General features: G+C 28.4%; 1 protein-coding gene across 1 annotated transcript in view; it reads right to left on the reverse strand.

The window, feature by feature from the left end:
• Window positions 1-1,470: 1,470 nt before the first annotated feature.
• The window catches only part of LOC107449047 (prohormone-1), a 102,826-nt gene continuing 78,359 nt past the window's right edge, over window positions 1,471-25,937 (reverse strand). The window contains exons 2-3 of the mRNA XM_043041194.3: window positions 18,458-18,614; window positions 1,471-2,914 (exon numbers count right to left, since the gene is read on the reverse strand). Coding sequence (XP_042897128.1) covers window positions 2,747-2,914; window positions 18,458-18,577 — 288 coding nt within the window. The 5' untranslated portion in view covers window positions 18,578-18,614 and the 3' untranslated portion in view covers window positions 1,471-2,746. The remainder of the gene's footprint in view (window positions 2,915-18,457; window positions 18,615-25,937) is intronic.

Consider the following 25,937-nt stretch of genomic DNA (forward strand, 5'->3'; position numbering starts at 1 on the left):
AGCTTTGTAACTTTGAACCCAATATAGAACACAAGGGAACACTTTTAGGTCGTCAAGTACACTCTATAACAAAAAAAATCGACGCACCAAGAATCAATCATCCGATTGCTTTGAAATTTCGTATGCATGAATGTTTTTAACAGATATGACTGGAATGATGCCGACTGGGGACGTATAGTCCTTAGCGACGAATCCCGCTTCCAACTGTGCCCTGACGATCATCGAAAACGTGTTTGGAGACGCACAGGGCAGAGGGGGGATCCTGTCTTCACTATTGCACGCCACACCGGTCCTCAACAAGGCTTTATGGTCTGGGTTGCCATTTCCTTTGACAGCCGGACCCCTTTGGTCGTCATTAGATGTACACTTACTGCACAGCGGTACGTCGACGACATCCTAAGATCTGTTTTGCTACCGTTCCTTTTGCAGCGCCCTGGGGTGGTTTTTCAGCAGGCAATGCCAGACCACATACGGCACGTGTTTCTATGAACTGTCTGCAAGCTTGCCAAACTCTTCCTTATCCTGCCAGATCACCAGATCTCTCTCCCATCGAGCATGTCTGGGATACGATGGGAAGGCGATTGCATCTGGCTCGGAATGTTGATGACCTCGTTCGACAATTGGATCGAATTTGGCAAGAAATACCGCAAGAGACCATCCGGGAGCTTTATCAGTCTATGCCACGCCGTGTGGCAGCTTGTATCCAGGCTAGAGGCGGGTCAACACCTTATTGAACTTGTTACTGTAACTCTGCAATAAATTATTCAATTGTTCTGAAATTTTAATCATTTACTATTCTGTACATTTTCTTCCCATCCCCCAATTTTCGTTTCAATCGGGCAACTCCTTCTTGGTTCGTTGATTTTTTTGTTATAGATTGTATTTGGAAAAATTTGCCTTTGTGGGAGACTTTCTGATGGAACTTACCGGAATTTGTGCCACATGGAGAGTGAAGCAATGAAAAACTACCATGGTCAGCTTGACAGCATGGGGAATCTAACCCATGATTCGTCTACCACTGAGGATGTTTTTCGTCAGAACTGTAGTCTGTGCAAGCCGGGTGCGTATCGATCAGTCATCGCTGGGATTTGAATCCCGGGATCTCACTGAGAGGCGAGAGTTCTCTCCCCTGAGCCACCACGGCTCCATCTTCTCAATTCAAATATTGTTGCATCTTTTTAACGTGACGTTCAAGTCATTCCTAAGAGAACGCCTTAACGAGACTTGCCCATTGCCTTTCGTCCACTATCTAATTTAAAAGTTTGTTTTTATCAAAAACCATCCTTCCCTTGTAACTAAAAATTTTAGAATACATTGTTTTAAGCATTTCTTAAGATAAGAGGAATATTTTGAAAATAAAATTTCAAAAATAATGTTAACTGGATTATCTTAAGATTATTTAATTGAAATGGTCTTAAGTGAATTTTTTTTATTGTGAATAGAATAGCGAATAATTGAAAAAAAGAAGAGTTTTGCGATAAATCATTTATTTCAAGTTTAAGACAGCAGAAAAATGATAAGACAAATCGTTTACAGTATATATAAATAATTTAATAGTATTCATTTAAAATCTTTTCTTGAATAACTTTGAATTCATATAATATAATCAATTAATGCAACCAAGTTATTTCATTGAAGACAACTTTTAATTAAAATAACTTTAACCATGTAATTTGTAACATTAATCTTTAAATTAACAATTTGGTGTCCATTGAAAAAAAATTTATTGAAGGGAATTTACAGTACAACAGAGTTATGCTGTAATTCTGAGTAATTTGCTTATTATTTAATATCATACAAAACATAATTGATTATAACATCAAGTAATTAAAATCTCCTTGTCTAATTTTTTGAAAAAAAATTATGAAGGTTTTGTTTCTATTATTTGTATAATTCTTTTGCTGAAAATTCATTTACTATTTAAACTTCAATCTTAGTCTGAGTGCAATTTTTGTGAGCTGGTACCAATTTGAAATTAATATAAAAAGTAAATTGTATAGTTTTGAACTTTCGTTTTTTTTTTAAAAATTACATTTTAATAAAAGGTTGTAAAGATGAATTTTAACTTTTAAAAAACAAAGTTAAATTTTGAAATATTACCATATAAAAAATGAGCGAAAAGTTATAGTAAGTAAAGTAATTCAAAATAAACTCAAAATTAGCCTACGTAAGCATATTTTTTTTTATCTTGCTGGTATTATGTAAATACAATGTATTGCTTGCACTAAAAGTATTAAAATTTGTGAAGACTTTGATAACAATTAAAAATATTGTTATAATAATAATAATAATATATTGACGCTGATAAGAATCTGAATAATAAGGTGATATGATTAAGAATATTAACACAGTGATTGTTTGATTATCATTATCATTATTTTATTCCAAAAGTACTATAGTTGAAATTTTTAAATCAATTATATATTTCTGTATTTTAATGTATTCAAAGTATTCGATTAAAACTACGACCGAAATTCATATCCAAAATGAATTTATACCTCGATATAAATGTAATATTTTTTTCTGCGATGAAAACTGTGAATTGTGTGATATTGTGGATGGTATTTTAAGATTAAATAACTAAATCAAATCATCAAACAGTCAAAAGACAATGAAAAATGATTTACATATAGTTACAGATAGAATTACATATTTGTAAAGTTCTATTCTAAATTACACAGGCATAATTAATGAGAGTTAATTATAATATTTATAAACAATATTGTTTTCAGGATTTTTCAGACGTTTATTTTTTCCCAAAACAAGAAACCGCATTGAATGCACATTGCTTCCAGTAAGATCGTTTCCTCTGGAGGTCATTGACGTCCAAGTTATTTCGGAGTCGGTTTACCATTTGGCGGGCAAACAGGAAGTTTAGAAGAGCATTATCATAAGATCCATCATCATCAACCACCTAAGAGAAAATTTTAACAAATTAGCATAACTGGCATAACTGAGCATAATTAGCATAACTGAGCAGAAACTGGAATTAGCAATTAGTAAAACAAGAAGTGTCAATTAGATCATTTAACTGTTCTTAACCTTATTACTAAGAAATATTTTTGATACATAATTTCGAAAATTAATTTGTTTGACCCCTTCCTTCTCGCTTCCGTGAAAATGACAGGGTGAGATTTCGCCCTCTATTTCTCCCCCGTGTGCTATTTCCAGGCTGGAGTGTTCTGTAATAATGCGCCAATAAGAAGAAAACTAATTCATTTCTTTTGCCCGGAAAACATTTTATTTCTCCTTTTACACACCAGATGGCAGTACCAGGATATTGTTAAGGTAAATTGTAGATAGTTAGTTTATAAATGATGTAGGAAGGAAATTCGATACTACTTTCCAAATTGTGACGTTGGCCTTTGTAATACTGTGGAATTTATCACACAGGAAAAAATCACTAATCTTTATTTATATTATGCATAAGTTTAATAAAATGCTTTTTTAATGTTTAGAACACATATTTTTTTCATTTTCCTTGCCTGTTGGAAAACCAACATTAAGTCATAGTTGAATGTTGGTTTTTCCTAAAAATTTACTTTTTTAAAATTTCAAGCTAAAAACAAATAAAAAGATAAAAATGAATATATATATTGTTCATATGCATATTTTTATGTAATTTTCAGGGATAAAAAAACAGGGACTTTTCTGACCATTTTCTTGAAAATTAACCGATCGTTAAGGGGTTAAATTAAAACAATGAGTCCGAAAACAGAGCATCTTCTTAAGAAATCCACTAGAGTTGACCTGTTTGAGAACTTATCGATTCAAACGGTGATCAGTTTTTTACTGTTACTTCAACATAGGGGATTATGAGGTGGATAATAAGTCATTTCAATAGGTAATCCACTATAGATGACATGTTTACGAATTTATTGATTCAAACGGTGAATAGTGTTTCAATGTATTCTAACTGTGACTTATGATATAGATTATAGGTCATCTCAGTAGGAAATTCTTTGTTGATAATCTGTTTACGAACGCATCTATTTAACGGTTTCAAACGGTGAATAATTTCCATCTGTAACTAGAAAAGGGGTTAAGTGATGGATAGATATCACCTCCATTGAAAACACTCTGTACGTGACCTATTCAAGAACACATCGAATTCAATTGGTTTCAAACGATGATCAGTTTTTGACTGTTACTCAAACACATTGTTTTTGCTTTACATTGTTAAAATTATTAATTGCAGATAAGAATATAATTTTTTTTAAATGCGAATGCTTAAAAAAATTTATAATTATAGGTATAACAATAATTAATTATAGAATAATTTTTTATATTTTGCAACCTGGAATTTCGTTGAATGCATACTGTCTCAGTAATACTGAAATATGAGATGTGCTTTTCGATAGCATTTTAATATTCAAATTTGCTTTGTAATGATTTCGATGAAAAACTTCTCAATTATTAATATTTAGATTATTTTAAAATATAATTTTCAATATATAGTTAATATCACTCATTGTAAATCAGAATATGGAGATGTAATTTCACTAATTTATAACCAGGTAATTTTGTTAAATAATTTTAAATAATTAGTTGAAATTATTAATTGTAGACCAGTATTTAGATTTGTAGTTTATTTTTGAATTGAATGTTCCATAAAATTATTAAGTATAATTACAATATTAATTAATTATGTTTCTTCGCATTTCTGTTCTGCACCCTTAGGAAAATTTGCCATAGGTTTGCCATAAAAAATGCCATAGGATATTCCTATGGGGTTTTGCCTATGGCAAAATTTTGCCATGCACTTTTGCCATACATGTATGGCAAAATTTTACCATAGGCAAAACCCCATAGGAATATCCTATGGCAAATTTTTGCCATACATGTATGGCAAACCCCATAGGAATATCCTATGGCATTTTTTTATATGGCAAAATTTCGCCATACGTATATGGCAAAAGTGTATGGCAAAATTTTGCCATAGGCAAAACCCCATAGGAATATCCTATGGCATTTTTTTATATGGCAAATTTTTGCCATAAAACTAAGATGTGCTACAGCTTATGACGAAATATTTTTCCATAGGTTATGGTACACCTTTGCCATACAGCTATGGCAAAATTTTTTGTTGATATTTTATCATACATCAAAAAATAGCTACTTACAAGAATCTTTCGCAATGGATATTAAAAATGCAAAACTTAATAATTTTAGAATAAATATATATCCAGAAAGCTTTTTTTTTAAAAAAGTTCTTTGATAAACTTCTCCTGTTTCACTTGCAGAATCCTTTCTGAATGCTGTTCTTATTCAAATAAATTTTAAATGGTTAGTACTAACCGTTAGAAAATGGGTCCGGCCGTCCGAGCGAGTGGGGAAAGTATTGGTTATGCTGATTAGGAGCAAAATATATTGAGTACAGGCAACCAATATTTGTTAAAACTGTGAAAAACAAGAAAATAGAAAGTGAGTCTGGAGGTCGGAGCGAGTATAAAAAACGTTAATTTGATTGATTGGTATCATAATTAGTTAGATAAGCGTCAGATATTAGAGGAACCTAAAAGAAAGCAAATTTAAATAATAGTCCGATGGTCGGAGCGAGTATGAATTTTTTTTAAATTTTGATATGTGATACTAAGCTAAAAATTAAACAGACTACTAAAACAATAAAATACTATGAAAACTCAAAAGATAAAGAGTGGGGCCGGTGGTCGAAGCGAAATTAGTTTAAAATAGACCAAACTGGATAAAAGCCGAATATGTAACGGTGCTACCAATGGTGGCATGTGAACAAAATTTTATCTATAAAAAAGATGGTATTAGACTATGAAAAGCTAAGAATAGAAAACAGGCTAAATTAGTTGATCCCCTACTAGTGAGGGATATAAAACTCAGAAAATTTATGTTGAGTTGTGTTAAGCACAGTTAGAAAAGAGAACGCAATATAGAAACATTGGTAAATACAAAACATGTTTAAGACATGATTAAAATTGGTAAAATTAATAATTGCTATTGACAAATTGACACTTGGTCAGGGATAGTAAATAAAAATTAATTGGGTATAGGGCATCGCTATGACGAAAAAGTTGTAAACTTAAGGAACGATTAAATTGTTAAAAGCACTTTTGGTAACAGCAACAGATAATATGGCCAGGGACTGTCCCGTTGATAATATTGAAGCAAAATAATTTTCTACCAGTAATCCAGCAAATCTAGTTAAGTGATGACCCTAAGCTATGTATAAATATGTAACGGAACATTGTACAAATATATGTGGATAGTTAAGAAATATTAGTTGTAAGATAGTAAAACACAGAGACATGATAAAAAAAATTTAATGGCAAGCAAAAATTAAACACAAAATAAAAATATAAAGCCCTAACGTATGTAAGATAATGTAAAAAAGCATTGCAAGAACCTAAGTGGAATTAAAATAAAAAAACTAATGAGAATGTAAACACTAACTTTGATATTGATATATGACAGCAATAAAATGAAATTATCACCGAACCAGTTAAAAGAATTAAAAAATTTTAATTATTAAAGAAATGATAATCTGGCTTGATCATAAGCACTTAACCGCGTTTTTCATCATGAAGATAGTTTACAAATTGCTATGGGGAATAGAACACCATTAATAATGGAAAAGTGATGTGACTTTAAAAATTTATATAAAATCAGAGGGAGGGGATAAAATGAAAAGAAAGATGTCGTTTAATCAGAAACAGTTGGGGGAAAGAAATATAAAAAATTTAGATAAAAATATAAACAGCAAGATATTCATTAAAGTGTACAAAGTCAACAAATGGCAAAATTTCACATAGCGAGCACCTATACTCAATCGCGACATATTTTAAAAAGATACAGATACTAAAAGACCAGACTGCCGGAAATTAAAAACTTAATAAATTCAGGAAAATAATCGCATAGGCGTTTGCAATAAAATGTTTTTGACCAAGAATGAGATTGAAAAAATATTAAAATAAGTCGCCAAAGTTAGCAAAAGATTCCACTTGAAGTGGATGACATGTTAACATGGCGGTCTGATACTCTAAGCCTAAAAGAATAGAACATCGGATTTCAAACACTGAAAAATAGGAAAATTGGCCACCCGGAAGCCGGAAAAGACTCTCCAGGAATGCGCTGCAGGATTACATGTTGAATTTAATTAACTTTGGGGTGAAATAATGGATATATATTTCTTTAAGAAGATGTTTTTGAGGACTCCATAGAAGTTGTTGTTTCGTTGGTGGAGATCTAGATCAGCTTTTCTCTATGGTATACTGCCATACAAATCTTTGAGGTTACCATTGGCATATGGTATACTGCCATACGAATTTCTGTGGTTGCCATAGGCCAATGGTGACGTGCCATACAAATCCGTATGGTTACCATTGGTTTATGGTATACTGCCATACAAATCTTTATGGTAGCCATAGGCTTTTGGGGTTTTGCCATAAAAATCTCTTTGGTAACCATAGGCGTATGGTATCTTGCCATATAAATTTCTATGGTAGCCATAGGCTTATGGGGTTGTGCCATACAAATATCTATGGTAACCATAGGCGTATGACATCTTGCCATACAAATTTCTATGGTAGCCATAGGTTGCCATAGATTACCATAGGCTTCTCTGTGGCAAATTTTCCTAAGGGCAGCTTAAAACTTTATATACAATACAATATTAGTAACAATTTAATACAATATTAGCAACTTTGAAATCTGAAATAAAGTATTATATAACATTATATTAGTCAAACTAGTTGTCTATTGAATAATTATAACAATTAATAAATATCTCAAAGAAATAATATAATATGCCTCAAAGAAATATTATAACAATTAATTAAAAAGCAGGTTATTTTGTCATACTGTTTTTTTTAATTAAAAGTTAAAATTAATAATTGTGGAATTGTGGATGAGAATATAGATTTGTAATTTATTATTTAATTGAATATTTTATAAAAATGTAATTATAATTTCAATAATAATTAATTATAGTATTATTACTTAATATATATATATATATATATATATATATATATATATATATATATATATATATATATATATATATAAAAATAAATAAATACAAGAAAACACTAAGAAAGTTAAGAAAAACAATAAGTAACTTACTATAAGTAACTACTTATTATTTCCCACCCCCTTTTTTTCATATGTCTATAATTTTTCTTTGTTTTATTCTTCATTTTGAACTTATATATATATATATATATATATATATATATATATATATATATATATATATATATATATATATATATATATATATATATATATATATATATATATAGTATATATATATATTAAATGCATACTATATAAGTTTCACTGAATAAATCTGAAATAAAGTTTTAGCTAACATTATGTTATTTAATATAGTTATTTATTGATTTCAAGGAAATACCATAATAATTAGTTAATAATTTAACACTACAAAACAAATGAAATAAAATAAAAATATGACCAGCGAAGCCGACGTCTTCAGGGGGTACCGGCCCCGGTAGCCATTAAAAACAAAACCATTTCTATTTGAGGGAGAAGCAAAAGCTTAAAATATCTTCCTCAGTACCCCGATGGTTTTGTATAGAGGTCCAGGAAAAACAAGATATCTATACAAAACCATCGGGGTACTGAGGGAGATATTTTAAGCTTTTGCTTCTCCCTCAAATAGAAATGGTTTTGTTTTTAATGGCTACCGGGGCCGGTACCCCCTGAAGACGTCGGCTTCGGTGGTCATATTTTTATTTTATTTCATTTGTTTTGTATTGATACTTTTTTCTGAAATTTCTGCTGCTTCTTAGCGCGTTTTTTTCAAAGAAGTTTTATCCTTTTGATCTTAATTATTTGTGTTTTCTTTCAGTATTAATAATTTAACCACATTATTATGTCAAATTGTTTTTTTAATAAAAAGTTAAAATTAGTAATCGTGAATTAAAATATAGATTTGTAATTTATTATTAAATAGGTAATAAATTACAAATCTATATTTTATAAAAGTTTTTTATAATTTCGATGATAATTAAATATAGTATTATATTTTGCAGCTTAAAGCATTATTGAATGCATACTTTCTTTTGTAAGATCAATTTCTCAGAAAATCAATGGAATTAAAATATTTTCGGGTTGATTTACCATCTGGTGGGTAAACAGGAAACTCGGAAAAGCATTAGTAACAGAGTCCATCATCATCCAAATAGAAAATTGTTACAAATTAGCATTCAAGAATTAAACAGGAACTGGGAAGCAATCAAATACGTAATTTGGAATATTTATCTGTTTTAATTGGTTTTAAAGGGTGAATAATTTTTAATTGGTATGCAGATTAGGAGCAAGTCGAGAAAATTATCATATTATGTTTTATTTGTTTTAATCCGATTTATTTGAATGAAAGTTTGTATCTTATTATCCAGCGAAAAAGCTTAAATAAAATGTTTGAGAAAGTATAGGATTATAAACGAATATCTTCAGTTTAATTTTTCCGATTATTTTAATTATAAATTCTTTATGAGCTCATAGGTGTTTTCTTATAATACGATTAAAGTATTAATAATTTCAATTTAAGGTAATTTTTTTTAAAAACTGTTCATTTTGTTGTAAATATTTTTGAGAAATACATTGATAAGTTATGATAATAACCAGCTGATAAATAAATAGGATTTGTATAGAAAAATTTAATTATATGGACTAGACATTTATTAGGACAGATTAACAAAGGATAATCCCATGTATGACATTGAGTGAGTTAAAAATAGTTATCACCTTACATAGCTTTTGTTCTAATTATTAAACTTTCTCATTTATTGAATTTTTCAGTTAGCAACGTCATATGTTGAGAAGCTTTGTAAATAAGTTTAATGTTGTTGGTTCTAATGACGCCTGGACATGACAAGCTCGACAGCCTTTGGCATTTCTCGAACTAAATTAGGAAGGCGCGCCTTTCCTTTGACAAGAGAGCAGCGCAAAGCTGAAAGTATGTCTTGGCCCAGAATCTCAGGAATAGATGGCAACACCCCCATTCGAGAGGCCACTTTCTCAATTCAGATATACATATGAAGGGGAAGGAAATTTTCTCCAGATCTCAGTACCCATGTTACTGATCCGATCAGAAGACTTTTTATTCCACAGATTTAACACTTAAATACATCGCAGGTACTCGGTGGGTCTTAAGATTGAGGTCTTAGGTCTTGGGTGTCGGGAATCGAACTCTGGCCCTCCGGAATAAATTTAATAATTTGTAATAGTAACTTATTTAGCTATCAAATCGTAACGCTTGCATTTAATTCAATTTTTATTTAACTGATTCTTCAAGTGGTAGGTAATTTTTAGGAAAGAAAAAAGTCTACTCGTTATATGGCTTATGTAGTGAAATAATGTGGGTTTCAATCAACTACTGTTAAGTTTGAAACAAATACGGTGTTTGAAACAAATATGGAAACATCGCATTCAGAAATTTTCGATTAACTTTTCCAAAAAGGAGAGGTTATATTAAGCTGAAAATTGAGTAGATGAAACTTGAACTATGACACTGCGCAGTGAAAACAGTTTTTAAAATGGGATTGAAAAATGTTGGAGAACAGTCACAGTGCCCTGAGGTGACATACAAGTGACAAACTAGTTTCGTTACCTACCTAACTGTTCGCGTTTTGTTAAAATATTACATGATTTCGAGATGATATAGCTGTTAAATGTGTATGGGCAACACATTTATTAGAATAAATCAACGAAAGATAATCCCATGCGTGACATTCTGAGAACGAAAAAATAGTTATCAGCTTGCATAACTTTTACTCTAATTATTGAATTCTCTAATTTATTGAATTTCTCAGTTAGCAGTGTCATGTGATGACAAGCTTTGCATATAAGTTTAATAATTGATAATAGTGAATAAATTAGCTACCGAAGCAAACGGCAGCGAATCCAGCGTTTCTAATCCTTTTCGGTTTTACTTAACTGATTTTTAAAATGATTGACAATTCAAATATTATTATTGAATATTTAAAAATTATTTAAAATTATGAGATTTACGTAGTGAAATAATAAGGGTTTGAAACAACTTCTAAAGTTTGAAACAAATTAAAATTTAATCTCAATTAAAAAATACTAACCTACTTTTATATAAAATGAAGTTATATTGATCAGAAGTCACAAAACCGAATACTATGCCGTCCTACAATATAAACTGTTTTAAGATGAGTTTGAAAAAGGCTGGAAAACTGCCAGAATACACTGAGAATACACCAGTTTCGTCATACAATCCTCGTCATACAATATAAACTGTTTTATGATGAGTTTGAAAAATGCTGGAAAACTGCCAGAATACACTGAGAATACACCAGTTTCGTCAACTATCTGAAATTTTTTGTTTTTTCAATATTTATGTTTCCGAAATATATGTAAAAAATATATGTTAAAAACACTGAAATATATGTCAAAAGTAATGATATACAGCTCAAGGGTTGTCTAATAATCAAAAATAAGAGTTTCATTTCTAATAGAGAATATCATCTCGATGATGTAACTGAAGAAATCCATATTTTAATTAAACAAATCCTTATAATACTTTATTTTATTTAAGTACATGCTTCATACATGCTTAATTTTAAGAGGATTCAATAAGAACTAGTTATAGTTTAAATCTTTAATTAATTTTATTATAATTAAAGGGAAATAAAATTAGTAACTTTCGATTAAAGTCGTCTGAGATATATTTTACATTTATCAAGTTGGTTTATCAAATAGATAAAATTATTGATTAACTGCATTTTGTAGTTGAAAGTTTCGAAATAAATATAATTGGTTCAAAATCTTCACTTTATCTTATACGTTTTAAAAAAGAAAATAGCATCGTTTGTACATTTTCAGAGAAATTGTTTCCTCCAGCGAGTTGTAATGCAGACGATGTTTCGAAATCGATTCAAAATTTGATGAACAAACAAGAAGTTAAGTGTATTTTCAATGAATTCAGGATCATTAACTTTCTATGAAGAAAATAGTGGCAAATAAGCTTAAAAGAATCGAAGAGATAATTAGGTATGTAGTTTCGAAAGTTTCATTTTTAAGCCAGTTTTGGTGTAATATAAAGGAAAAACTTTTTTTCGAATTCGTATGTTTGAAGGATTTAATGAAATACGATTCTTAAGGAATTTATCAGACCTTATTTTATTCGTTTTGTTCTAAATAATTTGTATAAAATTTTAAAGCTTGTTATCATCAGAGATTTAAAAGCTTCGATGAAATATCTGATAGTATTGAAGAGATAATAAATTTAAAAAGCGAAATATTGTTAGGCATCTTAAAATCTTCTTAAATAAAGCAGTTGTTATACTCATTTATAACATTTTCGTTCATTGATTGCTTTAATGATAAAATTAAAATATTTTTAAAGAATAATCGGCTTTAAGCTGTTTACTATTTCTAAATTATTAAGTTTTCTTTTATTTTTAAAAAACTATTTATTAAAAATAGAAGAGCTCATTAGTTTCTGAAAAAAAAGCAAGTTAATTATAATTTCCAATCTGTTCCTGGAATAATGTTACTCATATCATTATACTCATTATAATATAAAAAGTATATCTCATTTCCCAAATGTAATAGGTAGCATTTAACTAAGTTCTAATCAGTTTTCGGTTTCCGACATGATACTAAAGACGTAGTATTTTTATAAATTTTGGATCACTTGATACCAGAAACGTAGTATTTTTACCAATTTTCAACCACATAATACCAAAAACGTGGTATTATTACCCACGATTTCAGACAACTTGATAGCAAAGGATAAAAGGATTCTTTTAGGATAAAATATTACATCGATACGATTTTTTGAAAATTTCCCTTTTTTACGCGCAAGATTTTGCAAGTAATTTTTAAACGTATTGCCATCCAGCAACAAAAATATTTAAATACACTTTCTTGAAGTGATTTTTCTCAAATTTTAAGAAAATCAACATTAAAATATAAAATTTTTTGTTTTCAGCATGAAAAAATTCATTTTTTGAAAAAAACAATTTATAAATATATATATATATATATATATATATATATATATATATATATATATATATATATATATATATATATATATATATATATATATATATATATATATATATATATATATATATATATATATATATATATATATATATATATATATATATATATATATATATATATATATTCTGGTCATATTTTACCATTTTCTCCACGCGATATCAATTTAGAATGATATTACAGTTCAATATGGTCCAATATTTTGAGCAGAAAATGGTAAATAAATTTATTTCTGTTTTTTCGACGGAAAATCATGTCAGTAATTTTTTACCAATAATTTCTTTTAAATCCTTCAAAACTGCTATTTTGTTAGGTAACCAAAACTGATAGTCTTGGATTTATTCGATAAAAAACTAATGATTGAATAAGCAAAACAAAAATTTCTATTTCATAATGGATATTCTGTTTAATCATCTTCTAAATATTAAAAGTCACAAAAATAAACAATTCTCTTATATTACTTTTTCGCATATTTAATTTTAAAAAAATGATGAGGTACTTTTTACATAAGTTTCAGTATACAATAATTCCGAAAGAAATGAAAATGTACATAATTTATACGTTTGTTTTATCGTTTCGATTTATTAAACAAAAATTTTAAATTTATCTTCACTGAATCAAGAAGAATAATGCATTATAATTCATTTGTTTTTGACTTAAAATGAAAGTTAACATTTTTACAAATGAATTATTCTGTAAAATTTCGTTTCGTATTATAAATTATTCCTTAGTTTTGTAAATAAATATTGTTTTAATGCATGTATAGACTGTTTGCATTATAAATCTCATACAAAAGTTTTCATTTCGTATTTGTATTTCATTGAATTTTTAATCTTTTTCTCTCATCTTGCGTTATATAGATGCATCTACTTTGTTTGAATTTATGGTTTACTTTCAGCATTGATTTCAATATTTGCTTTTAAATTATTTACATATTTAAAATAATAATTGTGAGGAAACAAATTTTCTATCAATATAGTTTAATTTTTATGTTAAACACGATCATTTATTAATAACAATAAAAATATTTATAATTGTTATCGTACTATTCATGAAATTTTAGCTTATAGCTTGTATAATTTAATAAGTTTTAATGTCTAACACAGCTTTATTAAATTTTAACAATATTTATACAAATTATTTATTTGACTTAAAATTTCCCTTCGAAATAATTTTTTGCGTTATTAATGTTCAAACAAAATTATATTGCTATGCAATTGACTTTTACTCAAAACTTTCAAAGGCTTAATGAATCCTAAGATGAAAAAATTTGAAATAAAGTAATTTTAAATATTTCTTTGAAAAACGTTTTTTCTATGGATCTGCACGAATGAATAAAATATTAAGTGTAAAAATCGAGTTTATGTAGTCTCGGCTAATTTTTCAGGCATTATGTTTATTTTTATAAATTTTATCTTAAAATGTGTTGCAAGAATTTCTTGTAAAGTTTTTAAAGAAAGCAGATGAAAAGTCTGGGGTTTAAATTTATTATTTTTCTTCGAAAATCACAGACTTTTCATTTGCATTTCTTAAAACTCTTATAATAAATTCTAACGAAGTTTTTAAGGCAAATATTTTTAGAAATGAATAAAATACCCGGAAAATTGACCAAGATTATTTAAACTCGATTTTTATAAGTTATACGCTATATTTTATTTATTACTTTTCCCGTCAGACTCATAGAAAAGTTACTCCAAAAAAAACTTTTAATTATTTTATTTCAACCATTTCTTTTTAGGATTCATTACGCTTTTGAAAAAAATATGCCTTGTTTTTTAACAGAAACACGTTTAACAACATATGAAAAACATATGAAAGAAAGGTTAAGTTAAACGCAATTCTGATTTCATTACAAATATATAACTTTAATGCTTTAAAATTTTTGTATAAAGAAAATTTATAGCGTATAACAAGAAAAACCTAAAAATAAATAGTTTATTTTAACATAAATAGAACCATATTTACTTTACATGATTTAAAAAATGTTTGATGCATAATAATATAGGATAAATTTCGTGAAAATTTTAGCTAAAATTATGATTCAAATATTTTATCAATAATATATAAGAACCAAACTAAATTTATTTTTATAAAGTGAGACGCATTATACCCAAGTGAATTTCCATAAAATAGAATTTACATTTCGAAACAAAGAATCTAGAATATCAAATATTTTCTTGCGTAAGTTTTGAATATCAAAATTTACAATAGTTTCATTGAAAGAAAGTTTTAACGTTTTTAGTCTTTATATTTTCTAAAATATGGTCTTGTGATACGTCTGCGTTTAAAAATATTATTTAAAAGACCACGAAAACAGCACGGAAACAATTTGAATTATTTCTTAATTTATGGAATTATAAGATATTATTTGACAGTATGTTTCCTAAAAAAATTACTTATTTTTGATATATGAATAAAATAGAAATTAATGTTATAAAAACAACAATTTAGTTTTATATATTGTAAGATATGTTTGGTAATGGAATAATGAATTTGGCACTGAATACAGTTTATATTTATGTATTTATTATTATAGGAATAATCTAAAAACAATTTTTTTATTTAAGCTAAATAATTAAAGTCATTTTTACTTGACACTAAATTAAATTTAATTTGTCTTTTAATATTTCATAACAACTTTCTTAATCGTAATCTCATTATTGGTTTACTAACGAAGGGACAATGTAAAAACAAAAGTACTTTAATTCTATGTAGCTAATAACTTTAAATCATCATTGAATTTTCTATAAAGCAATATTTATATATAGTTTATGTAATTAATGGTGAAGCAATATTTTCATATAAATATTTTTCGATACGTTAATCTATAATAACTTTTATTATAAATTGACGTATGGAATAAAGTGATTTTTTTAAGAAAAATTATAAGTGAACAATGGAACATGAGTATCTGTTAAAAAAAAACATTAAATTTTCATTAAATGAAAATGAAATCTAATAATACGCCTACTTCACTACGTTTTAGTTCGAGAGGAGTTTTTAAAAGATAATAATTGCTTTTTGGAAAGGCATCTATGAAAGAAATAATTTTTAGAACGTTAAAGTAACAGAGTAGGGGAGAACATTTCGACGCTCATTAAAATTATGGGTATTACTTCTGAAGTTAAGAATATATTGGAAATATTCTCCTGTAAAAGTAAAATGTAAAACATATTATTCAATTTTATTCCTCCTTTCCTTCTCCTAATTTCAAAGATGAATACAGTTGATTAGGGTAGTAAACAAGTTTAATATTCTTCTGAAAATCAATTGAAAAGGGAAAACTATTCAAATGCAAATACTGATGCCTAATATAGAAAATTTTGTTCGAATAAATTTATTTCATGCACGTAAAAGTCTATAATTTCAAAACTTATACATATTATATTCGTTAATAAATGAGACTAGATTTGGCTTATTAGATTTATGAATGAATGTAGTTCAGTTTGGAATAAATATTGAATTTCTATTCATAAGCAGACTTGATACTATTCATCTTATTTCCCGGCTCGATTTTAAAAAAAAATTGGTTTTTGGACAAATTACTGAGGAGATTGTTATTAGATTTTGATGTGATTATTATTGTAGGAAATTCTAAAATTGAAAAATGTTGCGCAAAATTGGAGTTTCGGCACAAATGGCCCAGAAAAATGCTCAAAAGTTTGATATAGCTATTCTTTGGGATTCTATTCAAATTTGGGATAATTTTGTACAAAATACAGATTTCCGACCAAAATAACTCACAAAATTGATAAGGACTTTTGACACGTTTGTTTTTATTTGATACTCCTAAATGAAATTCGGGATTATCTTTTACAAAATGTGGGTTTCTAGCACAAATGGCCCAGAAAGCTCATAAGAAATTTGGAAGCGACAATTTTTAAGCAATTTGAAAATGTTGATTTTCGGTGCAAGTAGCTGTGAAAAATGTTAGGAGTTCAATGCCATTAATTTTATAAGATATTTCTGATTGAAATTGGGACAATTTTCTGCAAAATGTGGATTATTGGCGCAAATAGCTCATAGAACTGTTAAGAAATTTTGATGAGATTATTTTTACGTGAAACTTTGATGAGACTATTTTTACGTATTATTCCTGGCTAGATTTGGGTTGATTTCTGTGTGAGTTCTTTAAAATGAGCATTTCCAGCACAAATCAGAATGAAAACGGTAAATAAGTTCTTATACGACTGTTTTTATATGATATTCCTGTCTGAAATCAAGGATACTTTCTAAAAATACGGTTTTCTAGCCGAAATTGCTAAGAAAAAATTGTAATCCGAGTATTGTTAATTTTAACGGAATAAGGGAAAGTTTTTTTTATGGAATGTAGATTGCCTGAATAAATAGCTCACGAAAATGTTAAGAGACTTTTATGCTAATATTTTTAGTATGACAATCATAACTGAATTCGGAGGAATTTTGGGGGGAATTGCTAAGAAAATTGATGAATATTTTGATGCTTTTATATGATATTTTTGACTGAGTTCGAGAAAAGTTTAGGCAGGATGCGTATCGCTAGATAAAAATGGAGGTAGGACTTAAAATTAATAAAGTTTTGAAAAAGTTTAAATAATTTAGTTACGTATCCCTCTATATCTCATTCTTTACCAATATTTGATAAATTTTAGTAAATTTCCATACTGCATGGTAATGACATTTCTGGTAAAACATTTAATTTGATAATGACAGTTAATGACAGTTCTGGTACAACATTTTAATTTAATAAGGCTATGGAAATATGGTAATTAAATCTTGGTAAAAATATGGTAATTAAATCTTGCAGTTGGTTATTTTCTCTTGATTTGGTAGGGGTTCTCCTTAAATTCTGGTTTTCCAAACTATAATTCTGATCACTGAAAAATAGAAAAGTAAATCTAACCGAATAACTAGTTTTATACTATGATTTAAGCTAGTATGATTAAATTATTAAATTTTACCACACTTATTAAATTATATCATATATCAGAAATCATGCCTTTTTAGGAAATTTACCAAAATCATTACCAAAGCACTTCGGTAAAAATTATCAAAATTTATGTTCCCAAAAAGACAAAAACACTGCTAATTTGTCTATATTATAGCAGTTTTGACCATACTGTTTTCAGTGTGCATCTTGACACCAATAAAGTCATCACCTTATCCTTATCACACCACACTTGCTATTTTACTCCTTTCTTTTGTACATTTAATTTGTTTATACTTGCTCTCTATCATCTACTGATCAACTATTTTTTTTCTTGTGGTACTTGCTTGTAATTTATTTCTGCATCTTTGTTTAGACATTGAAGTTTCTGCTCAAACAAAACAAAAATCAAAGTATGTAAGAATATGTGTTATTATTCGTCTTTTTACGTTGTTTACCTTTATTTCTATATTGAAATGAGTTAAAAATATTTTTATTTGGAAATTAATAAATACTTACATCCAACTGTGAAGGATAGAAGATTCGCTCTTGTTGTCCAATATTTTTGGCTCTCACCGCTACTGTCAGGACAGCCAGGGCCATCATCACAAGAGTTGCAATTTTTAGATAATATTTCATTTTTTATATTTGTTGAAGAGAGAATAGCAAATAAAGCCTGCAAGAAACAGAAAAGAAGTATTATTTTACTGGTACTTTTAGTTTTAAGCACCCTCAATTGGAGATACATTTTTCATGTTGTTTGCAGCGCAAATATTGGTCTATATGACTGATAATTACGAATTTTTATCTCACGAGATATTGTCAAAATAGCGTTATAAAAGTATATATTGCAATATTGTTTACTTGGCCGAAGACTCCCCGTGTAGTAAATGGTGACTGATGCACGTTAAATCTGTCGAGTCTCAAAGTCCTCCACGTTCCCACAACAAATCAATACCTCTGGGGGTACTGATCCAGGAGTTTCCTTGTCTTCTGGATTGGTTCAAAATTACAAGGCTACGGAGTTGAACGTAAGTAGTCGTAAACCCATGAAATTGGGTCGGCTGTTCATCGACGGTTATAAAATAAAATATTGTTTACTTTGCTAATTACCCAAATAAAGTTTATCTAACCCAATGAAATTAATTGTTATTAATTCCAGCTACCAATTCAACTTTTATTCAAATAAAATTTATTAATATTTTTTATTTATAATTTATTAATAGTAACTTATTAATAGTAATTTATTAATAATTACACTTCAGAGAGCATTTTTTGTTGCATTTATACAAATACTTGATCCTGTCTAAGTAGGGTATGGGGATTTCAAATATGAAATTACTTAGAAAATTTGAAATTGTCCTGAATATTGTTAAAATCGAATCAAATTGAAAATAAAATTACTTTGACACATCAAATAAAATTTATTAATATTCATGCTATCGTATTCAATAATTACACTTGGAAGCGCATTTTTTGTTGCATTTATACAAATACTTGATCACTTGATACTTGATACAAATATTAAGTCGGGTATGTGGATTTCAAATAAATTATTTAGACAATTTGAAATTGTCCTGAATATTGTTAAAATCGAATCAAATTGAAAATTAAATTGCTTTGACACATCAAGTAAAATTTATTAATACCCATGCTATCATATTAAAAAATTACTCTTGAGAACGCATTTTGTTGTTGCATTTATACAAATACTTGATCTTGCCTTATCGGGTATAGGGATTTCAAATACGAAATTGTTTTTACTTTTATATCTGCAAATTATTTAAAATGATACATTTAGTCTATTTTTTTGTCAAAATGTCCAAGCGTAAAAACGTTATATACAACAGAGGGTTGCTTAAATATTGCGACGATTTTTAGGGGAGTTGGAGCACATCATCAGGATTAAATCTGAATTGGAACCCTTGACCCAAAATGTCATCATACGCGACTAAGGACCCTTTCTTATCACAACCTGTTTAGAAGCATACAAAGAAATAGTTCATAATAGCGAACATCCCCTGGTCGCGTATGGGAATATTTCCTAGCAAGGGTTCCTGTGCGATTTCAATCTTGATGAAACGCCCAACTCCCTTAGAATTTTGTCGCAATATTTATTCAACCCTCTGCTATATATAACGTCTTGTGCATTTCGACAAAAAAAAAAAAAACTAAAAATGTCATTAAAAACAGTCACTTGGATAGCCCATTTCAATAGCTTGAAATAGCCCATTTCACGTTTGAAATCAGCATTACGAAGGTATCTGAGATCTGTTATAAATTTTATGGAACAGTAAAAAAAGTTTTTTTTTTCACCAGTATTATTGTTAAGAATAATAATAGCTAAAATATTTTTCGATATATACTATCATATTGATAATGATCATAATATTATCGTAATTGATAACAATTAATCGGTTGCTATCAACAATGCTTTTTTAGTTAATATTATTATATTTAATACGTTTTGGTAAAATTAATGATCACAATATTGTGCTATGTGACAGATCTATACACCGAAGAGCCATTACATTATGACCAGCCTGATAATAAAACGTAGGACCACCTTCAGCCCTCAAAACTGCTGGCACCAGCCGTGGCATTTATTCCACAAGGTGCTGATAGGTAGTCTGAGGTATCTGGTACCAAGCGCTCACCAACTGATCCTGCAATTCCCTCATATTGCGAGGGGGTAGCGTGGCATTACGAATTTGGTTTTCCTAGTAGGACCACAAATGCTCTATTGGATTAAGGTCTATTGGATAAGAATTTGGGGGCCAAGACAAGACTTGAAAGTCACTGGAATGTTCCTCGAACCAATCCATGACGATTCGACCCTTATGACATGGTGCATTATCCTGTTGGTAAACACCATCCCCCGCAAGAAAAACTGTTGCCATGAATGGGTGAACCTGGTCTGCAACTATGCTTAAGTAGCTTACAGACGTCAGGGATTGTTCTATGAGGATTATGGGTTCTAATATGCCCCATGAAGAGATTGTTCCTGGATGAGAATCCATGAAAACCTGGGCGAGCCCATTGTTATAGATGGAGGGTGGTCATAATGTAATGGCTCTTCGGTGTACGCATAATCAGAAACCTGTGGTATGTGTAAGATAAAATTAAGAGTTTTTCCACCTTATTGATGGTATCGGCTTCATGATCCTTAGAACCATTAAGCACCCTTTTTCTTATACTGAAATGGATCGTATTTTAAAAATGTATAAATCTATAGCATTCTAAGGAAGAGTTTCTGTATGTTTGTTGGTCCGTGAGTTTCTCTTATAACTCCAGTATCGTTTGTGCAATTTTGAAATTTGGACATCGGGTGAAAGAGGTAATTTAAGCCAGCCCGAACCTTAAGAATCGTTCGGAAATTTCAATTTGTAATTTCAGGAGCGATGTTTGAAAAATAGAATTTTCTCATTGTTTTAGTGAAATTCATTGATATAAATTAAACAGGCGGCAATTCTATTTTTTTTCCAAATAATTTGAAATTAAAAATTTATTGATCTATGTTATCTAAAAGAAAGTTTATAGGACGTTCTTCAGTATTTAATTAATTTTTATTCTATGTCAGATAAACTAAATGTTGACAAAAACGTGGTAGCATAGGTGTACTGCATCACCAAATAAGAATTTCGAAAGTCATCTGAAACCTAAAAAATTTCAAATCAACGGCTTTTGAATTAAAAAATAAGTACTGTACTTAAAAGCAAAATTAAGGGAGATGTTTTACTAATTCACAGGGGAGAAACAAATTATTAAATTTGCTCCATTCGGGGGGAGGAGACAAAAATAAATAATCACTAAATTAGTACAATAAGAAGATAAAATAGTTTAATTTTTATTATTTATTAGTATTTTCTGGTACATTACATTATTAGATTAGTAAAAACTCGTTTTAATTGTTTATTCCATCAAAATATCGATTAACTTTGTTCATTATAATTTGGTATGATGCTTTTGCTCGAAGACTAACTTATGGTTGTCGGCAATGACAATCAAGAAATTTTCACCTGTTCTTATCTGTTTCGATGGAGCTGTAAAAACCACTCTCAATAATATCTATATAAAAACTGCGCAGTATTGTTGCTGTTTTACCAATTACCAAGTATAAAAGTGTAACTGCAGCTATGTTAGTATATTTGGTACTAATTAAAATTGGACAAATCACCGTTGTATCAGTAATTCCTATTGCCCAAATTGATTAAGCACCATTGTAGTAAAAAATAGTCAGGTGATTTTTTTAAGGTTTCTTCAAAAAGAATTAGTAGTATTTCGTCATAAATTTAGCTATTTAGTAAAGAACTCATTTTTTTTAATTTCAATTAAAAAAAAACACTCTTTTATCAGCTTGTAAAACTGCAACAAATAAAAGCCATTCCGTGCTCGGTTGTAAACAATGTGCAGACGACATCCAAAGTTTTTAATGTTGGTGTTCTTGGGAGCGAAAATAATGTATAAAAAATGTGTATAAAAAACGCGTAAGCTTGGTGCAAGCATTTTTAAACATTAGTGTTTTAATTTAGCTGTACCCTTTAGAGTGTATATGTCAACTAGAAATAAGTATTCTTTCACACAGTGTTAGAATTTTCAATACTGAATACGGAGAGACATCAGACAATCAAACAGGTTTTGACCTACCTCTGCTTCAGTAATGACTCGTTAGATTTGGATAGCGTGTATTGGATTTTTCCATGCTTAAATATTCATTTGCGTTCTCTAACGTGTAATTTTTTAAAATTCATTTTCCAAAATATTAGGGATGGTTATTATGAAACACTCTGTACAAGTATGAGTTTCTTCATGATTTGGTTCTTTTTGCTGATAATTTGTTTTAAAAAATGTTTAAGCAAAAATTTTCCGTTTCTGTAGCCTTTTGAAATTAGGGATCCGAAAATTCATTTTATCTCTATTTTTCAAATAACATTGATGAAAATCAGTTTGCATGTATACGATAGAAAATTTAATTGACAAAAAGATTAGAATAACTTATTTCTTGGATTCTATTAGAAACTATCTAAACAAACATTTTTTTCTTTGCTTTTGAAATGATGAATCCAATTCAAATTATTCTGAATGAATCAAATTCAAATTATTCTCAAACTATATGCATCAAAAATTCGCTTCAATTATTTTAAACAGTAAGATAACTGCTTTAAAAAGCTGTAAAATCGCGGGTGCTGGATTAAATTAGAAATAAACTTGTATTATAACTATAAAAGTAATAAATCGTTAGTAAAGCGTGATTATCAAAGCGTATCAAGGTTTGCTTAAAATTAAGAAAAATGAAAGTTAATATTTGAATTTAAGACGCTAATGATTTTGTATTTTCTTAAACACTTTCAGCATTTAATTGGAATCTATGTTAAGATAAATTTATTTTATTTGAGTTTAAAAATTGAAAATGATTTAATGCTCAGTAAAAAGTATCACAATTGCATGTCACATTATTTGTACTGCATTGTTTTCACTTGTTAGCTTTCATAAACTTTATATTAAATTACATGATAAAGCATTATGCTCAAAAGTACTGCGCAATTCACACCAGTTTTTAATTACAGCATAAAACTTTTTTCGTTTAATCACTTATTTTACTCTCTGAATGAATGAAAATACTTTTTATAATAGTATAAAATAATTCTTATTAATGACTCATAGTAAGCTTACTCTACACCAAGCAAAGAATACTCTGGTTGTTAAAAACAATCAGAATATGGTAGAATTTACCGTGTTTTTAGTTGTATAGGAGCACCAAAACAGGTCAGTAGTTTTTACCGAAGAGCTATGGTAATGATTTCGGTAAAATTAACTATAAAATATGGTTTTATAATATCTGATAAAATTCAATAAATGTGGTAATTTTAAAATGATACCTTTAGAGCATGGCACGAAAATCATTTTCAGTTCTGCTTTTTTTTTACTACATTTGTGGTAATAAGAGCTATAATTATGAAAACCTGAATTTCTGATTAACCGTTACCATATTACCAAATTACCAAACGAATGGCTTAAATATCTTTAGGTTTTAGTAACAAAATTCTGTTTCTTTTATATACCAGAAATGCCATTAACACACAGTACGGTAATGTTACTTTTTTTTTCACGCACACTTCATCAATAATTGTTCTATTTTGAAATACTTATGAAGACGTATTCTTATAAAGAAAATGGCACCAAAGATGAACATGGCGATTCATTTTGAAATGTTTAATAGTAGTTCAGCTAGGAAAGAATATTTTTCATTACTAAAATTAAGCTATTCTTAACTCGTAGAATTACTCATTAACGTAATACGCTCCAGAAATTTGGATTCATTATTTTTGATAAACAAGTTAGACATTCAGGTAATGCACTTAACTTTCCCTAATGCAATTAAATCTTTCTTGAAAAGATAAGAATGTTGACATTTTAATTATTTTAAGACCATTTGAGTTTATTTTAATACTATGCTTCATGGTTGTTATTCTCTGTTTTGCATTATGGTTATTTCGAACCAAACCTCAAACGTTTTGTTGATTTTAAAATCATTATTCGGTAAAATAAAAATTCTGCAGCCAATTAAAGGAAGGATTATTTTTGATATAAAAGGAATAAACATATTAAATGTTAGAATCAGTTTGTTAATTTTTCTTTAAATTTGTGAAATCGGAGAAGTAAATTAGATTGAGTAGAGATGTCTTAAAGTTTCTAGTTTTTTAGATTCTGTCACAAAATGTTGCCTTCAGCACTTATATTTCAGAAACACTCCTAAGCTGCATTTAATATAAATATTAAAAGCTTTTAAAACGTTTCTGAGAGGAAATTTTAATGGGAAGTGAGGAAAGTTTTCTCATAAGAATTTTAAAAATAAATTATGTCAGAAAGAGTTCAAAATGTGTGTCTCCACGGAAAAAAAATTCTTGTGAAGTTCTTGCACTGCTTGGGAAAGACATTTCTTTGAAAAAACCATTCTTCCGGCAATAAAACCAAAATATACGCTATTTCAAATATTCACACGGTAACGGTTTCCAGTTAGATTGTAACGATTAATTAAAAATGCAGGGTTTTGAAATTGTAGTTCTTATTACCACACATTTAGTAAGAATACAAAACTGATAAGCGTATTTAACCGAATAAATGTTTTTTATGCCATGTTCTAAGATATCAGGATAAAATTATGAAATTTTACCCCATTTACAAAGCTTTAACACACATGATAAAATAATTATTTCTTAGCAAAACAAGTTAACAAAAAGTAAAGATGTCGTGCTTTTAAAATTCGATTTCTCAGGAAGTATTCGATCGATTTCACTCAAATTTTGCATTTGCCATGCAAAATTTTATTTCTTGAAGTAAAGTAAAAATTATGTACCGTACAATTCAAAAATTGTTCGACTGTAGTTAAATAAAATAAAAAAATTTATAAATATTTAGTAAAAGTTATTGTTTTTATATTTTTTAATTTCCTTAAAAAGTTCTTGAGTTATAACGAAAAATGCAAAAAGTAACATTAACATTAAATGGTATCAATTTAGAACCGCTTTTCTGACCAAACTCCATATTTTATAAATTGCGGCTACACCTTTATTTTGGGAATCAAAAATCCTAATCCGTCAAAAAAAAAGGTATATTTATTAAGAAAAAGTGTGTTTTTGTTTCTGAGTTTGTAACTTAAAATATCATCTGCATTAATTAATTAGCACATTTGAGGTCACCCCCTGGAGCTATTAAGTCACACTTTCAAACCATTAAGATTGAGTCTTAGAAGATGAAAATTTGATCATTAGAATAAAAGTTTTTCAAGATAATCTGTTTCTTACTTTGTACACTTTATTTTCAGTATTTATTTTTTACTTTTTTTTAAATCTCTAAATCATGATAATTTGATATGCAGTTCGTTATTCAGAACTTGTTTTGCCTTTACTATTTGAGAAATTGATAAATTACTTTTCTATTTATTAACTGACTACAGCATATTCTTCTCATGTCCCAACATTTTATACAAGGAACTTCT

This window comes from Parasteatoda tepidariorum, chromosome 8 (genome assembly GCF_982258835.1).
Source record: "Parasteatoda tepidariorum strain Cologne lab strain chromosome 8, Ptep-v5.0, whole genome shotgun sequence".
Taxonomy (NCBI): Eukaryota; Metazoa; Arthropoda; class Arachnida; order Araneae; family Theridiidae; genus Parasteatoda; species Parasteatoda tepidariorum.